The sequence below is a fragment of the Balaenoptera physalus genome (genome assembly GCF_965194825.1).
Source record: "Balaenoptera physalus genome assembly, chromosome: 2".
NCBI classification, from domain to species: domain Eukaryota; kingdom Metazoa; phylum Chordata; class Mammalia; order Artiodactyla; family Balaenopteridae; genus Balaenoptera; species Balaenoptera physalus.
The window spans coordinates 161,902,034-161,928,758 of record NC_138883.1 but is presented as its reverse complement, the minus strand read 5'-3'; the positions used below and the strand labels follow the sequence as shown (position 1 = coordinate 161,928,758).

General features: G+C 46.1%; 1 protein-coding gene across 25 annotated transcripts in view; it reads right to left on the bottom strand.

Moving 5' to 3' along the window:
• PARD3 (par-3 family cell polarity regulator) overlaps positions 1–24,431 on the bottom strand; it is a 627,365-nt gene extending 602,934 nt beyond the window's left edge. For 8 of the 25 annotated variants that reach the window (XM_082449613.1, XM_082449636.1, XM_082449624.1 and 5 more), the window contains exon 1: positions 23,965–24,430. In XM_082449613.1, coding sequence (XP_082305739.1) covers positions 23,965–24,084 — 120 coding nt within the window. In that variant the 5' untranslated portion in view covers positions 24,085–24,430. Of the gene's footprint in view, positions 1–23,964 lie in introns of all 25 variants that reach the window. The other 17 variants (XM_082449617.1, XM_082449635.1, XM_082449621.1 and 14 more) reach the window with 6 other exon arrangements.
• Between the last annotated feature and the right edge of the window lie 2,294 nt (positions 24,432–26,725).

The following is a 26,725-nucleotide window of genomic DNA, read 5'->3' as shown; positions in this document are numbered from 1 at the left end:
TTAGAAAGGCTACCATGGAATCTTGACGGAGGACCCCAACACCCTCCAAGAGAGCCAGAGGTGCTCAACCAACCCTGGGGGGCACACAGGAAGGTCTTCCTTGAGGAGCTCCATCTTTCATAACCTCCAGTGTTGAGATGAGCCCTACATCTGCTCCGTTTAATTACCTGCAATTCTAACAATGACATCAACACACTTAATATCTGGCCACCCCACTTCTGGCTGCTCATAAGACCTGCAGTACTAGGAATTATCGCCCCAACACGTCAGTGCTGTCCCCTTTATCCAAGGAATTACAAAGGTTAACTTAGTTTCCCCCTACATGACAGCTTTATTCCAAGGAGGACTTAAAGTAAGCATTTAAATTTCATTTAGGTTAAAACATTTTTAAAATACCACCTTTGTCAGTGTGCTAAAACTTACGATTTGATGGATTAAGTTGAATTTATTTTAATCCAAGGGACAATAGTTAAAAAGCTTTAATTTGGGACTGATCTAGAAATTTCGGTTTTTAAATATTCTCTCTAACGTACATTTACTTGAACTTTTAGATATTTGATTGATATCAACTTTTTATGTAGAGTAATTGCCTCAGGGTGCATATTATTTAAGACTATAATAAGTCTTCCAGGACATTTAAAATAAAAGCAAGAGAGTATATAGTTTTAGTTTATCACAAACATACAACCACATTATAAAAATTTTGGAATAAAAAAAAGGGGAAACCACCATATTTCATCACTCTAAAACAAACTGTTATTGGTTTAGTATGTTTCCAAATCATCTAATGCATTCCTTTAACTACTTGGAAGCATGCTATATATAAAATGTGCATCTTATAAGTGGTTTCTGAAACCGCTACAGTTTTTGTAACCATCATTCTAATATTTAAAGTAAGTATTCTAAAAAGTTAATAGTAGTCCAAGCCATACAATATAAATAGCAAGATATAAAAATTAAGGGGGCAGTTCCCTGGCGATCCAGTGGTTAGGACTTGGCGCTTTCACTGCCAGGGCCTGGGTTCAATCCCTCATCAGGTAACTAAGATCCCACGAGCGGTGCAGCACAGCCAGAAACAAACAAATAAATAAATAATAAATAATACAAACTAAGGGAAGAAAACGCTAGCTCCCTGTGAGATGGCAGGAGAAAAGGACTCAAGTGTTTTAGCATGTTTCACTTTGTCCAATGAAGATCTGGATACTAACAAAAGAGCAGGTCTAAGTGGAGATGAGCATTCTCCTGGTATTTTCAAATGTACTTTTTTTTTTTTAATTTATTTTTGGACTGCATCGGGTCTTAGTTGCGGCACGTGTGCTCTTCATTGTAGTGCGCGGCCTTCTCTCTAGTTGCGGCGTGTGGGCTCAGTAGTTGCGGTGCACGGGCTTAGTTGCCCCACGGCATGTAGGATCTTAGTTTTCTGACCAGGGATTGAACCGGTGATCCCTGCATTGCATTGCAAGACAGATTCTTAACCACCGGACCACCAGGGAAGTCCCTCAAATGTACTTTTTTAAAGATTTTCTTCCCTTTTCTTTTTCTGTCTCTCCTATCTAATCTTGTGGAACTGGGAATGCATCCTGAACTTTCCCACACAGTCAAGTGGGAACATAACTGTTCGTGAGCATTGAAACCCTCTTATTAAAAGCATTACAATTGTAATAATTCCTAGTATTCATTCCTCTCCATCTTCACATCAATGTCCTCTCTGAAAAGCTGGTGCCAGAAATCCAATCACCAACTAAGCTTCCTCACAGCCTTAGAATTGCTGGAAATGGTTAAAGTGGACACTGGAATTTATTTAAATTCATTTATAGGAATATTAAAGTGTTTCATACTAGAAGATAATGGCTAGAGCTTCATAAAAATGCTGTTAATCTTTCAGTCCACGCAGCAAAGCTACCTGGGATATTAGGTTACATTTTTACTTAAATACACAAAAGAGGAATGATTTTATCCTTTTAAAAATGAATGGTTTTTCAAATCTCAAATGACCTCAGTCTCCAAAAACTTGCACAAGTATCACATAGTTATGTTTTGAGACCCCAGACAACTAAATCCATGATTTTTAACAGGTTTCTCCTTATTTCCTTAATTCTGCACTTTGAAATCCATACTCCGATAGCAGCTTGGGATAATCCAACTGACTCTGGCAACTATTTTTGGTTCTGGCCATAGCTCTGACCCATAATCACTGACTAAACACGGCCAAGTGATGGCAGAGCATTCGACGCTGGAAGAGCCCAAGTCAACAAACAACACCCCACTGGTCTGAGCGGTGTGAGCCTCGCAAGGGAAGGGCAAGTGGGCTACGAGGGGATGGCAGACGTCCTCTGACAGTCTGAAAGGCACTGCAACCGCCACTGCCACCCGGGAGGACTGGCCAGCAGTTTTATGAATGGCCGTGAGAAGTAACTACAGTCAGAGGCATCTCGTTACATCTAGGGATTATAAAGGAAAGAGGCGCCTGCCAGTGTCTGACGGCGCAGGACAGCCGATCCAACCCCATTCAGATAACACGCCCGAAAGATCCGCCTAAAATCTACCCATTTCTGACACTCACTGCCACATTAAAAACTTAAAAATGGGTTTTAGGGTCCTATGTCTATTTCTTTTCCAATACGTACGCATAAATTTGTTTTCAGAAGTTCAAAGATGTCACGCAGACTTCAGTGAAAAAGCGACTACTGTGCATAATTATTTCAGGGGGTTCAAACACCCAAAAGTGGGACACCCAGCTGCAAGGCTTGTAAAAAGCTCTCAAAAGCAGTTAATCTAAAAACTAGCACCACATCCATCTCAGAGTCAAGTAACTGAAAAACTACTGGGTCTTTCCCAACTTTTTCAGTCCTAGGAAACTTAACACAAATCCTTATAAATCTGTTACACACCTCAAGAATACAAAGATAAAACCCAGTTCATATGAAGAGTACTGAAGCGGTACAGACTAATCCAAACGCAAGAGTAACAAGCACACATTCTTCCCATATCATGGGGAGACGTGACACACTCAAAAGAAAAGGATGAAACATTTATAATTCCAGCAGCAGAATCTGAACAGAAGACGGAGTGTTGCTCAGATAACTCACCTCAGTGAGAAGGTGAGTGGGCAGATAAGAATTGTAAGGGAACTTCTAAGACCAGATGTGCTTTACAACTGATCTAAGTAAGGTCTGGGAGCAGGTGAGCAGCAGGATGAACAATGGTGCAGATACTTGGCATGTTTGTATCTCAGGCAAGATAGAAGGAATCCTTGAAGACCACAGAGGCAAAGGAAACGTGTAAGTCTTAAAGTGGAGAAAAGACAGCCTTCACAGCCATAACCCAGTCAGGCTAGCAGGAAAGTTGTAGAAAATGTCATCCCACACCCAAAGCACAGGGCAGAGGGGCACCTGATGTGCACTGACTAAGCACTGCAGGGGGGCCGTGTGGAAGGGTGGGAAATTATCTACACACAAGGACACCTTCGCATTCCACTCACATAGCATCCTCAGGAGAAAAAGCTGCTTTGGTTTGTTTTATTTTTTTAATATGAAACATTGGTTGTCAAACTGTTTTACACAGAATCCCAGTTCGGAGAAGCACTTCGTGTGTCTCCCTGTAAGAGGGGGACGAGTTGCTGTGGTTACCTCTCATCTCCCAAGCCACCGCCCTGCTCCAGTAACATGGAAGAATCTAAACCCTGCACGTAAGATCAGTCACCTCCTCCACAACGACCAAGCACCAGATGCCTACAGCGGACAAGCTCATGGACACACCCTTTACATACGTGTCTCTCATTCAATCTGCAAAGAGAAGGTGCAGGTATTACAGCCCAGCTAACAGACGATCAAAATGAGGCTGCAGACCTCATTCCTGGGCCCAGGGGCCCACAGCTGTGAGTGTGAGTGTGTCACCCACTGACCCAGGAGGTCTCCCTGGCAGAGGCGGGAAGAACCTCCCAGGCTGGCCATGTGTGCACTGGCACAACTTCTGGAGAGCAAACTGGCAAAATGCATAAACTGAGAGCCTTAAAAAAGTTCATGACTTCCTACCCCCAAAAAACTTATACACCTAATTTAAATAAATAATCCAAACCATAGACCAAATTTTATGCGCTGATTGTTACAATATTTTTAAATGGTGAAAAATAGGGCAACGAATTTCCAACACTAGGCAAATAGTTAGATAAATATATATCCACACAGTGAAATACTATATAGCCTTTAAAATTTATTATGACAATTTTTAAAAGACAAGGGAAGGACTTCCCTGGCGGTGCAGTGGTTAAGACTCCGCTCTTCCACTGCAGGGGGCACGGGTTCGATCCCTAGTCAGGAAACTAAGACCCTGCATGCCGTACAGCGCAGCCAAAAAAAAAGATATGGGAAAATGTGAACATATCAAGTAAACGAAGAAGGAACAATCATACATCATGATTTCAACTATTTTTAAAAAGCATCTGTATTTACATACACACAAACACACAGAAATTCAGACTGAAAAGAAATACTCAAATTTTAGATTATTCTGGTGAGACTGTAGGTGACTTATTATGTTCTACAAAATCATCTGCGTATTCCAAATTCCCTATAATAAGTATTTATGCTCTTGTAAACAATTAATGCTTAACATTTTTCAAGAAAACATTCATCACACCCGCTCAAACCAGCACCTCTGAGGAAGAATCCTGCGTTCCCAGAAGCTGAACCATGAGCTACAGAGAGATCTCATCTGCAGAGGCAGATCGTCTCAAACACTCTGCAGCTCGGGCTGGGGTAAAACTTGTCATATTCCTGGTTAATTATTGATGAATCTGGAAATTGCCTCATTTATTAAAGACTTATGTGCTTCCAAAGGCACAGCAACACACTCTGAAGCCTGTAATCTGGTGTGAGCAAGCAGTTTCTAGACTGTAATAGGATTACTCGTGGTGCTCTCATTCAAAGGCCAAAATCCAATAAAATAAATTGCGGAGTGTTTGTTTAAATAACACACTTGTGCATTGTCTTCCACTTCCTCTGCCAGCACTAATTTACCAATCAGTCAGATCCCCAAGGAGGCAGACACGGTAACGATGCTGGTGCATAAACAAGGGGGGGAGAAGATGCTGAAAGGACTTCACAGGCGAGAGCACAGAGCGCCCACACAGGTGAGCTGAGCGGCAGAGACGGGCCTCAGAGGCTCCGCGCGGTGCAGAACCAGCGTGCATGCAATGCAGCACTTGCACGTAAATGAGAAGTTTGGAAATGAGGCAGGAAAAATCAAGTTATAGCTGAGTTAATATAAACAAACTGAAAAAAAAAATGAAGCTTTCTGTAAATTGGTTTCTAAATATTCCAGCAATGTACCCCAGTATAAATGGATTTTTAAAGATTTAATGAACCATACAAAAACTGACTGCATTTCTTTTATTCCCTGGGAGACACCAAAAGCCAGCCTAGGACTGTAAACTAAGTCCTGTGTCTTTCACTAGAGAACTCAGTGCAGTTACCACCCTCCATCCCAGCCTCCCGCACGGACACACATACGTGGTGCTCACAGATACACGGACACACGTGGACACAGGCCACACACAGACGCACACACTGTGGTTGATAGTTTGAGAGCATCATAAAATAGAAAATCATCCCACTGGGAGAAAGAAAGCAAACTGAGGGCCTAACTCACCTCTAACACGCTCTTCCTCGGTTCAGTTACACAACACAAAATACAAAACACAATTTTTTTCCTTGATGACCATTCCTAAATCCAGCCACACAGACACTGTCACTTTGCAGTCTCCTGCACCTCTGAGTGAGCAGCTGTCATGCAGGAGACCACCTGCCAGGCCAGAGTACCCTGAGCTCAGCCTGGGCGGCCCTGACACCCCGAACCAATGCCTGCCAAGCCCCCGAGCCCCCGAGCCCCCGAGCCCGCCGTGGGCCGCAGCCTGCGCCCCGGAGCAGGGACAGGGGCCGGCACACCCCTCGGGAAGGTGGGCCGGGAGCCCAGTGGGGTCCAGCCTTCCTGGGAAGAGACGGGACTGAGGGACGGGTCAGCACACTTCATCCTTCACCTCACCCCGTCAGGGGCCCTCGGCACCTCCCGGGGAGCCGGCACACTGACCTGACCGAGACTCACTCAAGGGCAGCAGATCCAAGATGCCCTGGGCTACACGTGGACTGCTCCTTCACCTCCTGCTTTGGCAGCTTCGTCTAACTGCCCCTGACCCATCATCTAACTGCCCCTGACCCATCCATCATCTAACTGCCCCTGACCCATCCATCATCTAACTGCCCCTAACCCATCATCTAACCGCCCCTGACCCATCCATCATCTAACTGCCCCTGACCCGTGGTCTAACTGCCCCTGACCCATCATCAAACTGCCCCTGATCCATCCATCATCTAACTGCCCCTGACCCATCCATCATCTAACTGCCCCTGACCCATCATCTAACTGCCCCTGACCCATCCATCATCTAACTGCCCCTGACCCATCACCTAACTGTCCCGATCCACGGAAGGTGCCTGTGCACCACTCACTCTGCATGGACCTCCTGCTCCGCCCAACACCGAGGCTGAGGAGATCGGTGATGACAGAACGGAGTCCGGAAGGTCTTGCCAATTCTCCCAAGTAAGGAAAGACGAACATTTCAAATACCCAGCTCAGGCTGCCAGCTCACTTTCCTCACTCGATTCAAAAATTGTCATTAATACAGCAGCACCTGTTCTCCCACTATCAGTGCTTCACAAACTCCACTCCTCAGAGCAAAGCAAATGCAAAAAGACACATCTTAATATTCATTCAGGTTTAATTATTAAAAAAAAAAAAAAAAGTGGCTCCTTGCCGCCAGAGGAATATTTCTTAATTACCTCCAGCTTTAGTCATAGTTGTCGTGCAGTTTCCAAGGACCCTGTTTTTCCACAAAGGACACACTTCCCCCTCTTTTATCCACTTTATGGAAAAGTCATCCACCCCCTGGAACGTGCATATCCACCCGTAATCTTTACGGTGACATCTGAGCGCAGCAAATCCAGCGTGTCAAGCCACGGCTGTCAGCAGGGGAGGGCGGAGAGCACCACGGATTCCTCGTGGAGGTAGGCTGCTGGAACCAGCACCACAATGCAGAAGGAACATGCAAGAAATCCTTCTTGATGGTATCAGCGTATGGTCTCTTAAAAGTGCATCCTCTTCTAATTATTCACAAGTAATAAAACATGTAATAGGGACTTCCCTGGTGGCACAGTGGTTAAGAATCCGCCTGCCAATGCAGGGGACATGGGTTCGAGCCCTGGTCCGGGAAGATCCCACATGCCGCGGAGCAACTAAGCCCGTGCACCACAACTACTGAGCCTGAGCTCTAGAGCCCGCGAGCCACAACTACTGAGCCCGCGTGCTGCAACCACTGAAGCCCGCACGCCTAGAGCCCGTGCTCCACAACAAGAGAAGCCACCACAATGAGAAGCCCGCGCACTGCAACGAAGAGTAGCCCCGGCTCTCTGCAACTAGAGAAAGCCCACGCGCAACAAAGAAGACCCAACGCAGCCAAAAATAAATAAATACATAAATTTTTTTTAATGTAATAACAGTTGAAATTATTGGGGTAACTTCCTTTCAAAAAGAACATGTTTGCATTAGTTATGTTTTATAGCCCTGTAACTCGATGTGTGTCTATTTTTGGATCTCTCTGGGTTTGGGGGGTGGGGGGAGGACACCTTTGGGGCCGTGCCTAGGGCCATGGCAGAGATGGGCCCGCAAGGCCCGGGCAGTTGCACATGGTGCCAGGCGAGGAGAAGCCGAGGCCGGGGCAGAGCCTTGATGCCCCCTGGGGGTGTGGGAGGGAGACTGTCCTGGGGCAACGGGGAGCCCCTAAATCTATCAGAGCAGAAAGGCACAGCTTACAGCTCTGGCAACAGTACAGAGGAAACAATGGGAGAACCAAGGTGAGAGGGGAAACGAAGGCAAGAGGACTCCAGGCCAGGGAACCGGGAAACAGCACAACTTTGGGGAAACACGAGAGTCTGTTCTGTCATGACGGGCAGAGCGAAGTGAGGTGGTGAGAGATCAAGGCAAAAGGCAGGCAGGGGGCCTTTTTCAGGCTGATATATGTTGTTTTTACCTGGGACGCCCTGCTGACCCCATGGACTTCCCTGTGCTGGAGAGTGTTGTGATGAAAGCTGTCCTTGGGGAGTTTCCCTGCTGGGAACATGCAGGGTGGGTCACCGCACATGGGGGGCGCGGAGGTCATGAACCAGGAGATGCTCTTAACAAGTGGTGTCTGGAGAGCTTTATTCCCAAAGCCTGATACCTATCAATTATATGTAAAGTGTCTCATTTTAAGCAAAACCGAATTAATGTAAGCAATACCACATTTAGATCATTATGGTGGAGCTGCATATTACCCAAAGGTTAAGCACTCAACAGCATGAATAAAATGAGCTTAACATATCGTTAAACCACCCTTGAAAACTCCATTTAATCGCCCATAATCACAAGGAGAGGCTCCCACGATGGGAGGACTCAGGAATGGACACCACAGGGGACAAGGGTCTCCCACTTCCAAGGCCACTCAGTCCACAACACACACTCACGAGGGGACAGCCACCTTCACCTCATCTACTGTCTGCCTGTCTCTGCTGAGCACAGAGAATTTAACTCGTTCTAATGAATAACACCCCAGTGATGCAATACCCATAAGCTTCCACCCCCAAAAATCCACATTAGAAAAATAACTAACTCTTTTTTAAACATGACACTTTTTGGCAAACAGCATATAATTCAAAATATTACCAGTTGTTCAAAAGCCAGTTTCCACCATTTTCCAGAATCCTATCTAAGAAAGGTAAACTCACACTCAAGTTCTAATCAGTATGTGGAACACTGGAAGAGCTGCATTCTGAATACTGTTCATTAGCAGACTGATGGAATTACTTCATTTCCTCATCGGCACATGAACTTGAGGGTATATGGCTAATTTATCTCACAGGACGTTCCAGTAAAGGAATCATGAGTGGCCCAGCCACTTTGAACCTCTTAGAGAAGATGCCACATAAACCTAAGGTGTTATTATCATTATCTCTTTCTGCAGTACAGCCTGGAAAAGCTGTCAGGTCTTTGGACTCATGAAGTAAGAACTCCAACTACTTCTTAGGTTTACAGCCTTGAAGGCTCAGGCCATACATTTTATTACTCTGCCCAGATCAAGAAAAGGAGAATTTTAAACCATGACACAAAACAATAAAAAGACTAAATGTTTGATGTTACATGCAACACACATACACACACACACCCCTACACTGACAGCAGAATAAAGATGGTCACAAGTTCACAAGTTCCTGGACACTCCTGGCTTTGAGAAGTGCAGCCAGCATCCCCTGCCCAGGAATCTGGGCTGCTTAGTGACCGGTTTGGCACAGAGAAGACAGGCATAATGATTCTGTGCTGGCTTCCAGGTCTAGGTCTTTAGAGAGTGACAGCTTCCTCTCCTGACTCCAAGAGCCCTGAGCCCTCCATGCTGGAGACGAAATGACAAGATGCTCTGGTCAACAGTCCCAGTGAACCCCAAGCTTCTACCACCCCCAGCGGCACCAGACATGTGAATGCAACCATCTAGGTCCCCCCAGACCAGATCACCTGCCAGCTGAATACCCCTGAGTAACCCCAAGTGAAGCAGAAGAACCACTGGGCTGAGCCCTGCCCAAACCCTGACCCACTAAATCATGAGACATACTTAGTTGTTGATTTAAGCCATGAAGTTCTGGGTGGTTTGTTAAGCAGCAATACCTAGACAAACAAATTTTCAAGCAACATTTTTACTAACCAACTTATGGTTCAGTGGTATTTGAAACTGCTGAATAAGAAAAACATTCTCACATGGGCACGGCTCCCAGACACATTACGCCTTTAACTAAAGTAATTTCTAACAGGTCTGTAAAATTCAGTACTGGTAAGTTCTTATAACTGCAGCATCTTTGAAGACAATGTTTTAAATGTTATTACCGAGAACTGCACTTTGCAGCTCTGAAAGCTCCCTTGCGGAAACGATGTCCTGTCTTAATCACCTCTTGCCAGTGAGCCCTGTGCTGGGTCTTTCCTGCACCGCAACATGGGAGCTCAGCCCTACGTGCAAACGATCCAAATGAAGGTCGGCTGGCAAATTCCATGTGAAGAATGACAGCTGGGTGCTCCCCTGGTGACACAGTGGTTAAGAATCCGCCTGCCAATGCAGGGGACACGGGTTCGAGCCCTGGTCCGGCAAGATCCCACATGCCGCAGAGCAACTAAGCCCGTGTGCCACAACAACTGAGCCTGCGCTCTGGAGCCTGTGAGCCACAACTACTGAAGCCCGCATGCCTAGAGCCCGTGCTCTGCAACAGGAGAAGACACCACAATGAGAAGCCCGCGCACCGCAACGAAGAGTAGCCCCCGCTCGCCGTAACTAGAGAAAGCCCATGCGCAGCAACGAAGACCCAACACAGCCAAAAATAAATAAATAAATTTTTAAAAAAAAGAATGACAGCTGGTCATATGTCCTCTTTTCCCTACTTCGAGTAACAGAGGAAACGTATAAAAATGTAGGGTACAACGAGCCATGATGCCAGGAAAAACAAAAACAATCATGCCGTGTCGAAGATAATAAAACGGATCCGGGCAGGCGCATCCTCTGACCCATGTTCAGGTTCCCGAGGCCTCGGGCCAGAGACACATGTTTGCCCTCACTCCCTGGTGTGGGGATGCGGGCTGTTCGACGGGAATATTCCAACAAGCCGAGTGTGGAAGTGTGTGAGAGGGACGCCCCACTGGCCCGGTGAGGCATGCCTTCTCTCCCACACAGGAGGCTCAGCCACAAGCAAGCTAGAAAAGAAACTCCAGCAAAACGAGCGTTCAGTCCACTGCTCACAAGCCCGCTTTACCCAAGACCAAAAACCTTAGTTGTCCTGTCTCTACACATCACAGGCACCCAGAGGACATCATGTGACTCACACCGAAACTCGCATATTTTACTCAATATGACCTTTCCTTTCCCGCCGCATTTCTATCCCACGTGCTGTCTTTGTACGGCTCCTCCTGGACCCTTTAACTCATTTATGTTATTAAACTCAGACTAGACATCCTTAAGAGTTAACGCCTAAAACCTAAGGAACACTTAATACGGGTGCTGTCAACTGTGTCCACAAATAAAACTCAAAAATTAACAGTCATTAAAGTGAGTGACTTCATTTTGAAAAAGAACAGATGCTTGTATACATATAATTGAATCACCTTGCTGTACACCTGGAAACTAACACAACATTGTTAATCAACTATACTCCAATATAAAATAAAAATTTTAAAAAAGAAAAGAAGTGAGTGACTTCAAAAGAAATGAAAATGTACAGATTGGGCCATTGTCACTTAAGTGACCAGCCTGTGAGCACCCTGGCTGATCCTCTCAACTTGTGTTCTGGAAATTTCCATGCACAGCTACAAGGTGGCAGGTCCCAGGTCACATAACACAACAACCCCAAAAGGACTGGAGGCTGCTCTAAACCAGAGGTTCTCCACCCTGGCGGCACAGAGAACACCCAAGGAGCTTCGTAGCAATATAAGTATCCACCCCGGCCTGGAGATCTGATTCCCGTGGCTCGTGGGGAGACTGGGCATCTGGTTCTTAAAACCCTGCAGCCAGGGTTGAGAGCAACTGCTCTGGAACCATCTGGGGATCTGGCCAAAATGCAGACTCTGAGAGAGTCTAGGATGGGATCCATGATTCTCTATTTCTAACAAGCTTCCAAGCAAAGCCAGAGCTGCTGACCACAGACCACACCTGAGCAGCAAGGCGCTTCGACATCTAGCCAAGCACACAGGAGCCTCCTTGACCCAACCCACTCCGTCATCCTGAAGGCGCACTTCTTCCTTATGCGCATGAGCCACTCAAGGAAACCCAGGTCAGAAAACAACCTGTCTTCTCTGATGGGCACTGTTTACTCTTTCTTCTGGAACAGCACAGACTCTCCAGACAGAGGGCTCACATCAGATGTACAACTTTTTGCCACTTTCTTAATCCATTTTAGCCCAAGCGTCCTCACCCGTAAACTCGGAGTTGCATCACTACCACTCCAAGGGATTAAGGAATACACTGGGAGCACAAGCCCAGCACTTAGGGCCTGATGCACAAAATGTCCCAAAGCGCTAACCATGACTCTTGATAATAAGGGTATCACTGCTTCTATTTCCCGATACCACTGTGTCCTGGTTCCCCTCCTGCCTGTCGGAAACTCCTCAGTGAATTGGGACTGAGAAGACGTGATGGGGATCACTGTTAAAGGTACTTTCTCAGCAGCTCTCCAACCTGATAGGCAGATAAATAATGCCCTTGATACAGCACCTCTTGTGCAAGAGCTTTCGATCATCCATCCTGACCTAAAAAGCTTATTGACACCAAAAGCAAAGACTGACCTGAAAATACTACTCCCCTGAATCTACAGAGGAAGCAGACTCCCTCCTCGTAGGTGGAAAGACAGCCCAGGACCAAAAACTCCTCTGCTTTAGATTAAAATCCCACGCCAACCACCTATCAAAGCAGATCTAAAACTCTCCCAGGTAAAAGAGTAAAACTTAAATGTTCTCAGCAAGCATAAAGAAAGGTCTATGCGAGGTGATGGATGTGTTAGTTAACTCCATGCGGGGGAAAGTCTGCACAATGTATACATGTATCAAATCATGGTGTACGCTTTAAATATGCGACAATTTTATTTGCCAATTATACTTCAATAAAGCTGGGGTGGGGGGGAACTCTCCCAGTTACTTCTCTACAGTTTTGTTATAAAATGCTGGGGTATTCTGGAAAGGTTTTGAAAGCACCATTCATCACTTTCATTACAAAGCACAAAAACACAGGAAATTGTGAATGGAAAAGATATGTATAAATTCCAATCGTCCATGCTGCTGTATCTCTTTTTCATGTCCTGTATTTGAAACAAAAGCTTTGGATTTCAAATGCACTCACAAGACACGGTGTTTACAAACAAATACGGGAAGGGATCAAAGTCAAAATATGGATGTTGCACAACTAGATAAGCTTTATTGTTTTAGTCACTACCTAGCAACTTCCCTAAGAACATGCAGAGAGGGAGGAAGCATTCCTTTAATTAATAAGAGGTTTAAAGTCCTCAAAGAGAGGAAGACAGACTCTTAATCTTGCGGTGGGGAAGAGGTATATGAGAAGAGGTGGTCCCCTTGAGCACAAAGCCAGCTAAGTTGTGATGACTTGGCAAGACTGACAGAGTAGCACGGCCACACCCAGAGCAAGCTTTCCGGATACCACTCCCAGGTTCAGGATGACAAATAGGTCAATTCTTCTTGGGTGAAGCCTTCAGGTGACTGGCATTGGGTGCCTTTAGCTGAACTAAGGAATTACAAGTCACATCAATCTGCCAACCCTTACAACTACCTACCCAAGCAAAAGATGCTCTGTGTTCACTGACTGCTGATGTAGCTGCCCAGAATCACCATCTTAAAGATCCAGAGGAGTAAAGAAGTGTTATGGGCATGTGAATTATAGAGGCTTATATAATAAAGGATTAGAGGGGTCAAAATATGTCGACTTTCGGGTGGTGGTGTGATGAATTGGGAGATTGGGATTGACATATATACACTAATATGTATAAAATGGATAACTAATAAGAACCTGCTGTATAAAAAAATAAATAAAACAAAATACAAAAATTTAAAAAAAAAAAATGTCGACTTTCCCATTTTATTTTATAACTCAGATTATCTCTTTGAGCTCCAGGGTATTCTCAGAACTACTATTAGTAATTAATTAAATGCTAAAGGTCTTTAAAACATCTGTACATTTTATAAATATCAATAGTATTTACAATTTCTAGTTTTACTCTTTCCAAGTTTCAAAACATTTTTTAATGGAAAATGTGTAACCAATGCCTTTTAAAATATTGTAAATACAGCAAAGAAATTTTCCATAATCTCCATCCATCTAGCAGTATGGCAGCCACAATTATTTTAGAAAATAACAAAGGCTAGTGGTAGAAAAAGCAACACAGTTAAGATAGACAAACACACTTCTTGATCTGTAAAAGAACCAGTTTTAACTACTGGGTTATCAGAACATTCTTTTTCCCTATTTCCAATTGATTTATTAGTAAATACTAAAACTGGAATTTCTATAGTACTTTTAAGAAAGTAGTAACTCTTTACCAAATCATCTTGAAAAATGACAACTGGTATCATACATCAAATAAAAATCAAGTTGACTTTATGAATTAGCCATTAAAAGTGTGCCTAATCTATGTGTAAAACTTGAGACAAAGAAAAAGATCTAAAATTGACTAAGAGTCTATAATATGGCAGGGGGATTATCTACATTAAATCCCTTGATCTTCATTACTGCCAACAAAAGAAAACATTCCCAAATTACAGATGAGAAAACTAAGGCTCACAGAGCTGGTGGGACTTGCCAAAGTTCAAAACTACTGGGGCCAAAACCAAAAACTAGAAAAGCTCTTCCACTATGGACATCTTTGGAGCATCTAAATCAATGTCACTGGGATTTTATTTCTCAAACTGCAGAAGAAAGTTTTCGAGACTTTTTTAAGGGAGAACTTTTTTTACCAAACGTTCAATTTCCCACATCTAGAGCAATTCTAAGGAGGATGAGAAGAAACAATTTAGAAGCATTTACTCAAGTGAGCCTTAGTCACTGGCAACCATTCTTAGCAAAAACGAAAGAACAGTACAGTTCACATTTACTCCGTTTTACTTCCTACAATGCTTTTTTACATTCTCTCTTCATACCCTCACAACAATCCCATGAAGGACGTGGTATTAGAAGTCAAGGATCCTGGGCTTACAGAAGTTGCCGTTCTTGCTCTCAGACACACAAATGATGCAATCTGCTCTTCTGAATCCTGGCCCAGAGTGTGTCACACTGATGTGCCTGCCTCCTAGGAGGAAAAAAACACCCACCACCAAACTTTCCACTTCCAGCTACTTGTGTTTTTGCAAACATCTGTGTTTTTAACAAGTGGGTCATAAAATACAAAAGATAAAACTGACTCCACCGTAAAAAGTTCAGGGTTTTATCAGCTTTCCAGGTTTCCTTGAAAAAAATATCCCTGATAGTATGTGCCTTCATAATTGAAAATATGACTCATTTCATATTCCTCAGGCAGTACAAATGCTGAAATGCCACCATCTTCCAGATGCAGTTGTCTAAAGAGTTATCAATCCAAATGAGGCACTTTCACTTAGAGATCCTCTTGATTTGTCTGAAAGGTTTTTTCCAGATCTCTAACAAAGTGGTAAAGATTCCAAATCCTACACTCAACTTTCATGGATTTGTGATTAGTCATATCCTGTGCGGTGGTACACCAGGAACCAATATCCTGCACATTCCACCTCCTTCTTCTGCAGGTGCTGCTGGCTGGGATGAGAGGATCTCAGGTTAGAGTATAACCCTGCTGGGCAGGAACCTGGCTAACTATTATTCACATATGACTTTGCACACTGGATTTCGGAATTACAAATGATACATCTTAAATGCCTTTGTGTGGTCACTGGGAAATGGTTTTTGAATTCTGGATTCAATATTAGATTTAGAAAAAAATTAAAACACGAACATGAAAAAACTTTCCCAGTTTTTACTGTATACTTAAAAGAACTAGAACAAAAAATCCCATTCTCATATCAACCACTTACACAGAAATGGCACTCTCTTTTTTGTGTTTTTCATCTGTTAATACCACATATTTTCAGTATTCAGCAATTTTAGGTTTTTGATATACAGTGACTTGTTTTCTGAAATAAACATTGAGAAGGAAACATTGATTTTTTACTGTAGAGTATCTCAAAGAGGCCTTTTCAGAAACATAAACCCTATCATACAGGGATGCAATACAATAACAAGAAAAACTACACACCAGAAAAAAATAAACCTGGGTTCCAAAAAATTAAGTCTTACTGTTTCTGTATATTAAAGAACATTAAAAGTGGGAATAATATCGACCTGTCAGCTCTAAAACCACTTAAATTTATACCACCATACAAATACCAAGTTCATGAACATATATGTGCGTGTATATGTACACATATACCATCCATTCAGAACCATGCAGAAGCACACGTTTAGTTTCGCTTCACAAAATGAATAGTCTTATTAAGTTACTTCTGACCATGTAATTTTATTTTAAAAGATACTTATCTTGGGACAGTAAGGAATTCTGAGGGACAGTCCAGGCGAAATACATACTAACTTTCAAACAGTGTATGTTTGACCTGGGGGCCAAGCCCATCATTTCAAAGTAAGGGAAGCAAAACATTCTCACAGGGAGGGTGGATGGAGTAGAGATCTATCCTGTCTGCGCCTCTGAAACGCCACCGCACACCACTCATGCCTCCTGGTCCCACAGGCAGACAACCAACCACGCAGACTCGGGGTGGCTGTCACGGGGAAACAGACATCAGGAGCCCAGCCCAGAACTTCTGAATATGGGAAGATGAGGATGGGAAAACTGGCGCTCACAGAGCTTGTGAGATTTGCCAAAGCTCAAAACTACTGTCCTAAACCAAAACCTGGAGAAGCTCTTCCACAATGGACATTTTAGGGCATCCGAATCAACTGCCAGGGCAGCTGGTGAGCTGGGGAGGAAGGAATCTCTGGCTGAGGGAGAACAAGGCAGAACAGGTGAACGGTTAGTTGGTGAAGCCTTTAAAGGGGGGAACAGGAGACTCGGTGCCTCAGCAGTCGGGGGCTTAGCAGACAGCACCAGGAGAGAGTAGGCAGGCTTGAGAAAGCAGGTTCACACACTGTATGGAAAACTCCTAAAAACAGCCAGTCTTCGTTTGAGGTTTCTGAGTATCTCTGACACAGAAAAACATGTTTTATGGGACTCTCAGAACTACAAAATACATAAAAATGGAGCTTTGTTCATAGTGGCTTATGTAGTCTATTCTTTTAACATCTTTACTGAGACATAATAGTATTCCATAAAATTCACCTATTTAAAGTGTACAATTCCATGATGTTTAGTCTATTCACAGGCATATTTAGTCTATGTTTAGTCTATTCACAGGCATACAACCATTATCACTATCTAAATTTAGAACATTTTCATCACCCCAAAGACCAACCCCATCCCCATAAAGAGTCACTCACCATTACCCTCAACCCCCAAGCCCTGGCGACCACTACTCTACTTTCTATATCTATAGATTTGCCTACTTTGGTCATTTTGTATATATGGACTCATACAATATGTGGGTCTTTATGACTGGCTTCCTTCACATAGAATAATGTTTGCAAGGTGCATCTATAGCGAGGCATGTATCCTAACTTAATTTTTGCGGCTTAATAATATTCGTATGTATGGATATACCACATTTTGTTCAGTTGAACACTTGGCTTGTTCTATTTTTTGGCTGTTATGAATAATGTTGCCATGAACATTCATGTACATGTTTTTTGTGTAGACATGTGTTTTCATTTCTCGTGTGTGTATGTGTGTATGAGCTATTTCTGAGAGAAAAAAACTAAATAATTCACATTTCAAGTCACTTGGAATGAAGCTGGAAATTTTATTTCTAAGTTCCAATATGAGTTGATGGAGGAAAAAAGAATAAACAAAAGTAACAGAACCACATAAAGATGGCAGGTCAGACACAGGAAGACACAGAGCCATGAAGGAAAGGCATTTTTACATAATCCTTCCAAATGGAAAAAAAATTTCAACAGGATAAAATAATGACTAAAAGACAAAAAATAATCACCTTTCTACTACGTTCACAGAACTCTGCATTTCTTTTCATGAAGATTTTTCTATTTTCCATGTAAAACAGAAAAGATACCAAAAATCGGTAAAATGTATAAATTTCCTGGGCCCCTGCTCTACTGCCATTGACCTTGACCTTGGCGGCAGCTAGCACTGCTGCATGAGTGGCCGAGCAGGAGGAAAGCCCCCTGTATGGGCCTAGCCACCCACCTCCACCCCCTGGAAAAGCACCTCCACTTGTGGAAAGCACCTTCCTGGACCAATTGTACATATTTCTTTCCATCCTTGAAAAAATGCAGAAGGCTCTGTTCATCTTTCAAGTGTTTGCCATCACCTGCCCGCATCCAGCTCTACAGGGAGGTACAAGTCTCAAAGGACAGCTGGAGATTCTGTGCAAATGGGGCTTTGAACCCTACCTCCGCGCCCAATTCACCGGCGTTCACCGTGAGCCAAGAAGCACCTCCCATCGCCAGACTCTCCCTGTGAATCTCAAATCCTAAACATTTCTGTTTACTCCTGGCACTTACCCACGGATCCCAACTAACAGTTTTAGAAGCGCCAGACCCAGCATAGGTGTGTTTCGGGGCCAGATTCCCACACTGCCCTGGCCACCTGCCTTGAACCAGGCCCCACGCAAACCCCAGGACGACCCCTCTGCTCGGGCTGAAGAAGGGACCAAACTCCCTGAAAACAGCCGACATGAAAGAATAACTTTCAGATACTCCAAAATCACACTAAATCTGAGTTGCAATTACAATCTCTTTGTGCTAATATGCCAAACATACCAAACCTTAAAGTCCTTAAAATTACACAGTCTCCGAAGCAAAAGTGCACTTTTTGTGTGAGAATACGTGTCGTGTATTTGTTCTCAACTTCGTGTCTACTCAACTTGTAAGATGACTACGTGGCAGATACTGGCCATACAGGTAAGACCGAGGCAGGGCCATCACCTTCAAGCACCTCACCTGGAGGAGAAGGGGCACGGTTCTGTTCCGAAACAAACACACCGAAGCACCCACAGCAAAGCACGTTCCTCCAGGTCAGTGCGGGAAGCTCCTGAGACAAGTGCCCCGCGGGGAGAACCTCAGGCAGCCTTGGGGTGCAGGGCCAGCCTGAACTGAGCTGAGGCTCCAGACATGAGCAGACAGGAAGAGAGCAAATGGTCCAGGTGGGAGAAACAGAAAATGCCAGAGCAAAGACAGGAAAGTGCAAGCAAGGCCAAGTGGGTAGGGATGGGGTAGGGGGTCTGCGGAGGGAGAGGCTGGAGGCAAGAGGGGTCCTGCAAGGGACAGGCCCTGCTGAGGCGGCAGAACTTGGCCTCTGGGGAAAGCGGGTGTCGAGGCCCTTAAGCAGAAGAGTACACGGAGAGTTGCATTTTAGAAAGATCAGTCCTTCAGACATGTTTGTTTATATTTTCCTTTCTGAAAGGGAAGACGGGAAGATGTTAATGAAATAATAAAATTTATTTCGTTTCACTATTCAAAAATATGGTCATTCAAATTCTGCAACAATCTATTTTCCTAAAAGTTTCAATAAGCTCGTGAATGTGTAACAACATGCAGTCATCCATCTGTTCACGAGAAATCTCACACCAACCACAAGATTTGTCACAAAAACCATGATTTACACGGTTTTAGTAATCAACAGTCCTCCTCCCCCGCAAAAAAAGGAAAGCACATTTTCAAAAGTTACTGCCCATAAATTTGTTAATTTTTTTTAATAACAACAAATTGCTATTAAATAACTCACACAACTCTTCCATGCTCAAGGGACAGAAGCAGTGGCCCCAAAACCACAGGCCCAGAAAGCAACCTAGGGTAAAGCCAATATCCACAACTTTTACGTTCCCTGCCTCATACACACACCCACACATACACACAGATTTGCTCCTCTGATTGTGGTGCTGCTTAGGCAAATATTACCATTTCTACCTATTCTTTAATTAAATTACACTTTCTTCTTAAGCAGAGAGGAAAAACCCAAACAGGAAGAGCAGACTGCTTGGGAAAGCCTGGCAGGCAGTAAAACCATCCACCCAGTAAAACCCGTTAGGGATCCAGAGGCAGTGCTGAGGAGCTTCCCATTCATCATCCCCTCAGTACTCTCGTGAACCCTGCAAGGGAGTGACCCGTTTTAGAGAGGAGGAAACGAGGCTCTATAGGGTTGGTGTGCCCAAGGTTCAACGGTGAAAACAGCTAGGTCTCCAAACCCAATCCAAAGCGCCCCCTGCCAGAAGAGGGCTATGGGCGGCAGGGGGGGTGGCAGTGAGCTAAGAGGCTCCAGCCACCCCCCACCCTCACTTCTGCCTTTAGCCCCGTCTTCCCTCCGCTACTCAGCAATCAGCAGTGTTTCTGTGGATGAACGCAATCCTGGTGGTCCTCCTCCCAGAGGAGCGCTTGTCCTGCCCAAGCACCCCGGTCCTCCCTGGACCATCAGACTGTAGGAAGTAACAGCGTCTTGCCCCAGCGTTCCCAGTCCTCCTCAGCTTGGTCCTGCCCCACCATCTGACAGGAAGGCAGCATAGGAGCCAAACTAGCCCTGATGCTCACCTGCAACGCCCTCCCTCCCACCTCTCCGAATGGCAGCAACTCTCCAGATTCACACGCCTGGACCCTACCGAAGCCCTACAGACTGGGACACCTAGGCCAGGCAGGTGGTTTTGGAGGTCACCCCACTAACCAGTTAGGAAGCACTGTCCTAAATCCAGGCCAGCCTTCCCACTTACTACGCCCAAGGCAAACCCCCCAGGCCATAATGACCACTCCCATCTCTGAAATCCAGAAGCAACTACTGTCTGTATGTACCACCCTGTTGCTAATTAATGCTATTGCCTACTGTTATTTATAGTGTAATATATTCACCGTCTCCCAAATTACATTCTTCTGCAGTGCAAGAATTCAGCCTTACATTTCTTCATAGAGCATGACGTTTTGCATACAGTAGCCCTTCAACAAATTAACAATTAAAAAAAAAGCATGGAGATTTTCTTATCTTTCTCCTAACCAGAGCTGGGATGCACAGCAGGAAAAATGGGAAATCTCAGAGCCAGCCCCAATCCACTCAGAGTTAGGAAGGAGCCGGCAAAGCCCTGAGAAGCCAAGTCACCACACTACAGAGTCCCGGCAGTTGGTGCTCTGCACCCGGTGTCCATTGGGGAGCATGGATGAGTCAGGCCACAGGTAGGAGAAGAAGGGTCACATACACAGAAAGTCCATGTAACATGGTCCTCAGTGTCTAGCCAAGCACCCTCCTTAGAGACGCTCTGGATGAGGATGGGTGGATGGAGAAGAACAGCCAAAGCATTTTCACCCATCAGTGATCATAAACAGAAAACTATTTTTTCACTGGAGAAAAAAAAAAAAATGCTACGAATAAGTGTAAGCCTTCAAATATCTGCTTATTGAGGACATTTCTGATATTAAGTCATGCCATTCCACTGCCCAGAAAAACTGATCTGTTTAACCTGAAAACAGCTCAAGTATAATGCCAAAAAATTAGCCCCATCACACCACAAAATGCTCTCTGCAGAGAAAGTCTTAGTGGCTTGGGATCTTTCTTTCTGTTTCCTTTTTCTTTTCTTTTTTTTTTTTTTTTTTTTTCCAGCTTATCTGGTTTTTATACAAAGCCATAAACATGATCTTCCCCCATTTTTCCCCACCAGATGGGAGTTCATCATGGCACATGTCACCTAGCAACCAAACACCACTCTACAGCTACCCAGTTACCCAATTCTTCATACAAAATTTATCTTGTTCTATTCAACAGTAAGGGGTGAGGAAGAGATAAGAGAATAAAAGTTAAAACAAGTGTTAATAAGTGTTTGCTTCATAATCATTTTTAAACAGGGTGGGAGAAATGGGAAGAGTGACTAAAGTTTAATCTTAGCCATTACCTAATCATTTAAGAGGAAAAACTACAAATGGACCTGGAATAAACTCCAGCTCTTGCCACAGTTGAGAGTCAACAGTCTTGTGATCCAATGCCTGAACTTTGTAGACCACAAAGCCCATTTTAAAACTTACCTGCTGAACTGTGAGCTGCACTTAAAGAGAACTTAAATAATTTTGGAAACCCCTGAATCATCTCTGAGTCATTTATCTCCAACTCCAACAATACCATCACTCTCTGAGAATCATCCTTCCTTCCTTCCTTCTCCACCAGAAAAAGTAATCAATCTCATGCCTACCCTTCACAACTCAGCTGTTGAGCTCCTCTTGGGGTGCCTTCCCAGGCACCCTGCAAAAACTTGCGCTTCCTTTCCCGCTCCCCAGTCACTGTGAAACCACCACCACTGATACCTAAAAACAAAGTCCAGATCTCTCAGCGATACCTCTCAACTCCATCTACCCGACACCCCAGAGGCCTGTCTTCTCCCCACCGCACCACGACTCTCCCGTCCAAAGGCTGGCCGCCCTCACTTGGAGGACTGTGGAGCCCCTTTCCTAGATTCTCACAGTCCAATTTCCACAAGCAGCCAGTGGGTCCTGCAGATGTCCAGCACCCAGAAAAATGCCTTGGACATGGCAAACGCTTAAGAATTTCTGCGGAACATACAAATGACTCAACTACATCTGTATCTCCCAAACAAGCTGTTCGACCAACATGCATCGTGTGCATAATGAAATATGACTAATTTTAAGCATGTAAATGTTTAAGCGTGTAAATGACTAACTTTAAGCACGTAAATTTTAAATTAAGCATGTAAGCAAAGAAATGTCGATCACCCCTCCCTACTCAGGAACCTGGACACACTGCAGAATATATATTACTGTATTTCTCTTCCCTTGCATGATTTTTTTTTTCGTTTCCTGAGTACATATGCAACCTGATTTATTGATATAGAATGTTTAGATCACAAACTGTCCTTCATAAACAGTGCTTTAAAATGCTAAACATGGGTTTAGAGGGGTTTTCCCCCTTGACAGTGGTTCAAGATAAACAGGTGCCCAATTTCCACTAATTTTATTTGATTTTCAATAAGTTCAACCAACTGTAAAGAACATTTTAGAGCCGTTAAGTAAAGTCAACATCTTCCATCATTGTGTCAGGTTCTTAAACGTTCCTAAGATTATCTTTAAAAGGCCAAATTTATGCTATTTTTCTCTATACTAAAAACAACAGTGTAAAAAAGGTTTTTTCCCCTCTTAATTTCTGAGACTTTGTAGAATGCCACCCCAGCACCCTGTCTACACTCAATCAGGCTTGACAAAGCCACCGTCCCTCTCACCTGCGACCCCCCCAAACCCACAGGACGCAAACCACTCCAAGATCGGAGACAAAAAGGAAATTTTGAAAGTGAACATGCTTTCCACCAAACGTTACTCTGCCGCAAAGGAAATATCCTCAGGTGCTGGGGAGAAACTTGGGAGGCGTGGGCTGTTGTCAAACAGACACAGACGATAAAACAATTTAACAAGATGCCTTTTCACTTCTGACACATTGTACAGGAATGCAGTGAAGTGGAGACAATGTTATCACTCCACGGGGAAAAAGGGAAAGCTACTCAACTCCAGGCCCGGGCCGCGCGCGGCCCCGGCTCCACATGGAGCTCGTGGCAGACAGGTCAACGGCGACATGCCTGCAGGAAAACTCGATATTCGGTGACCGATTTCTGGGCTGTGCTCCTTCAAGGAGCCGTGCTCCGGCGCCTCTCGGTCACCGAGATGCTAGGCTCCAGCGACGATCGCGAGCCAGTGGGAGCGGGTCGGTCCCCGCGCCGCGCCCCCATCCGCCCGGGACCCCTGCCTGGCACGCACGAGGGGCTCCCACTGCCCGGCGGGGGCCCAGAGGCACAAGCGAGCCAGCCACTCTCGCAGCACGCGGAGCGAACTCTGCTCCACCAGGAAAGTTCCCTCGCCCGGCCTCCGCCCGCGGGCCTGGGCGGGGAGCCGGGGCCGCAGCCCGCGGCCGGGAACAGGCGTCCGGCCCCGCTCCGCGCGCCCCGGCGCGGCTCGGGCTCGGCTCCCGGGAGGCTCCGGGCGCCGGCGGCCGGAACCCGAGGGAGAGGCAGGGGCCGGGGCCCTGGGCCCGGGCGCGCGGAAGTTTGCGGCCCGCAGCCCGAGCGGGGGGCGCAGGCCGGGCCGGCCGCCGCGCGCTCCCTTTCCCCGCCTCCGCCTCCTCCTCCCCTTCCAGGAAGCGCCATATTGATCCCGGCGCCTTCCCTCCTCCCGCTCCTCCTCCCCTCCTCCGCCCCCTGAGTCGTCCGCCCCCGCCTGCGCCCCCGGCCCCTCACCTTGGCGATGGCCTTCCGGTAGCGGGTCACCGCTTGCTGGATGAGGCTGAAAACTTTCATGTGGCCGTCCCCACACGGCACGACCACCCGGGTCCTCCCAAAGCACACGGTCACTTTCATGCCGCCGCCGCCGCCGCCGCGGGCCGGCCCGCGCCCCTCGGTGACCGCGGCCGGAGAGGCCGGAGCGCCCCGGGCCGGGGCGGCTGTACGCGGGGCGCGGGGCGCGGCGCGGGCGCGGGCGCGGGCGCGAGGTTAGGGGCCGAGGCCGGGGGCCAGATAGGCTCGCATGCCCCGCCCGCCGCCCTCGCCTCGCCTCGCCTCGCCTGGCCCGGGGCTCGCCCGCCTGTGCCCGCGCGGCGCCGCAGCCTCCGGCCACCTGTTCGGCGTGTCGTCGCGCTCGGCGGCGGGGCAGTGTGGCGCTGGCGCGGCGCTCGCTCCGGGCCGCGGGGGAGGGGACGGCGGCAAGGGGAGGGACGGGGAGGAGGCGCGGGGAGGGACGCAGAGGGGAGGGGAGGAGAGCAGAGGGGAGGGGATGGGAGGGGAGCGGAGCGGAGGGGAGGGGAGGGGAGCGGACGAGAGGAGAGGGGAGGGGAGGGGAGGGGAGGGGCGCGGCGGGCCCACAACACTGTGCACACGCGGCGACCTGGCGCGGGGCGCGGGGCGGAGCGCGCGGCCGCCTCCCTCCGCCCCCTCCGTGCCAGGCCGCCGACCCCCAGCCAGGGCGCCGCAGCCCCCGACCTCCCGCAGCCTCTCTGGAGCTCCCCTTCCTTTGTCGCTGTGAACCCCCCTCCTCGGGCTGGAGGGGCCCGGGCGGAACCGCACTGACTCCTCGCGCCCCGGAGGGCTAGGTGCTCCCGCCCGGTTCGCCCCGCTCCCGCCCCCGGAGGCCAGCCTGCGCGTTACCAGCAGAAATGAGGGGGCTGCTCTGCGGGGAGGCCTTTCTCCTGAGGCCACTACTGACCTTGAAGCTCCTGTGACCCCGGGTGACCCACCCGCTTCAACGAGTGCAGCTCAAACATTAGCAATTCACATCGTTTTATTTAAAATTCTGCAACCCAAGCAATCTTAACGCAAAGTTATGAACAATACACTGAGAAGGCCGGCGCTGAACGCTGCCACCTCAGCCGCGGAGAGGAAAGCAACTCCGCAAGGAGTTACCTGCATGGGGACAGGCGACAGTTTAGAGGAACGGAGACCAAGTCAAGAAAAGTAACTGACGCTGCTCTGTCTCGGTTAGGGCAGGAATCTTGGTGATCCTTACAACTGTGTGTCATTGTGTTGAAAGAATGGCAAATGTCAGCAGAGAGTTGTCGCCGGCCCACGTCTGTCCCAAACGATAGTGGATTCATTTTTGCCAGCGTTTCTAGGGTGTGTGAAAGCAATCAACAGCTCCGTGGGCTCAAGGAGAACTTCAGCAGGTAGAGCCGGAAGAGCTGGTGACCGTCCACCTCCCTTTTTAAACTAAGGAAACAGGACAGATTTCATCTGCTTTCCAGGATCCCTGCACTTTCCCGGCCCCAGGTATAGTGCGATTTGTCATATAAAACATTGTACTTCCGCTCATCTACAGCCCTTGACCAATACCATCCGTTGTCCTGGCAAAGCAGTGCAATAAGTAGGCACCGTCTGTCACTATCCCACCTTACCCCAGGATGCTAAGGAGTGTTGAAATCACTTGCCCAAGGCCACAGAGAAAGCATGAGGCAGACCCAGAAAGAGACCCCAGGTTTCTTTCCACACATTCACGGAGAAAGCTCTCATACTCCTCTTCTGTTTAGCGGCAACGTTCAACTTTTCTAACCAATAATTAAGTTTGTGACAGCGATGACAACACGTCTTGCTGAGGTCTTCTTGCTTCTTGTATTAATACTTGGACCCACAGTAACAAGTACTGATAATTATAGATGTGGTTTCTGTTTTAATGCTTCGAGGAGGGAGGAGTATTCTAGTTTAGAGTAGGGCTTTCTGAAAATAGTTCTGATTGAAAGGCAAGTTCAGGAAAAGCCAGAGGAAATCAGATGTTGCTGGGATGTAGGTTCAGATCCTGATTCTACCATTTACTAGTGCCATAGGCATGGCATTCAATCTCCTTCTAGCCTCATTTTCATCTGCTGAAAAGTGGGACTGATGATTATGAAGATTAAATAATGAGGATTAAATAAAATAAGAGAAATTGCTAGACGTGATACAGCTGTTCAGTGTCTGGACCAGGGCTCATGACTCTCAGGCCTGTACTCACTTCACTTTAATTCGATTCCACACGCAGTTAGAGAAGAACTTCCACGGGGAAAGCAGAATTTTTAAAGTGAGTAAGAAAAATGTAGATTTTAGAATAAGATAGCTACTCCAATAACTGTAATTCAAGACATTAAGTATTAAGTGCCAGCAAAGTGTTTACAGCAGTACTGAGGAGGGAGGCCTGCCTTCACAAAAGAGGCAGCATCCGAGTACCCCTGTACCACTTTACTTACATCAATTCCTTCCACTATTCAATAGTTAATAAGTGGTTAGACAGTTTTTCAAAAATATGATCATAAGATTAATAATTATAATGTCTATTTAACTGACTAGATAAAGCCTTTAAGCTTTATTTAAATCTACCTAGTTTATCTAGATACAGTGATTCCCTTTATATTAATAACTGATGGAAAACTAATGCTGTGTTAATTTAAGATACCAGACACTTTGGTGTCTTGGGTCAAATTCATAAAATTTCCTCACAAATAATGAATCTGTTTTCACTAATATACTCACCTAACAT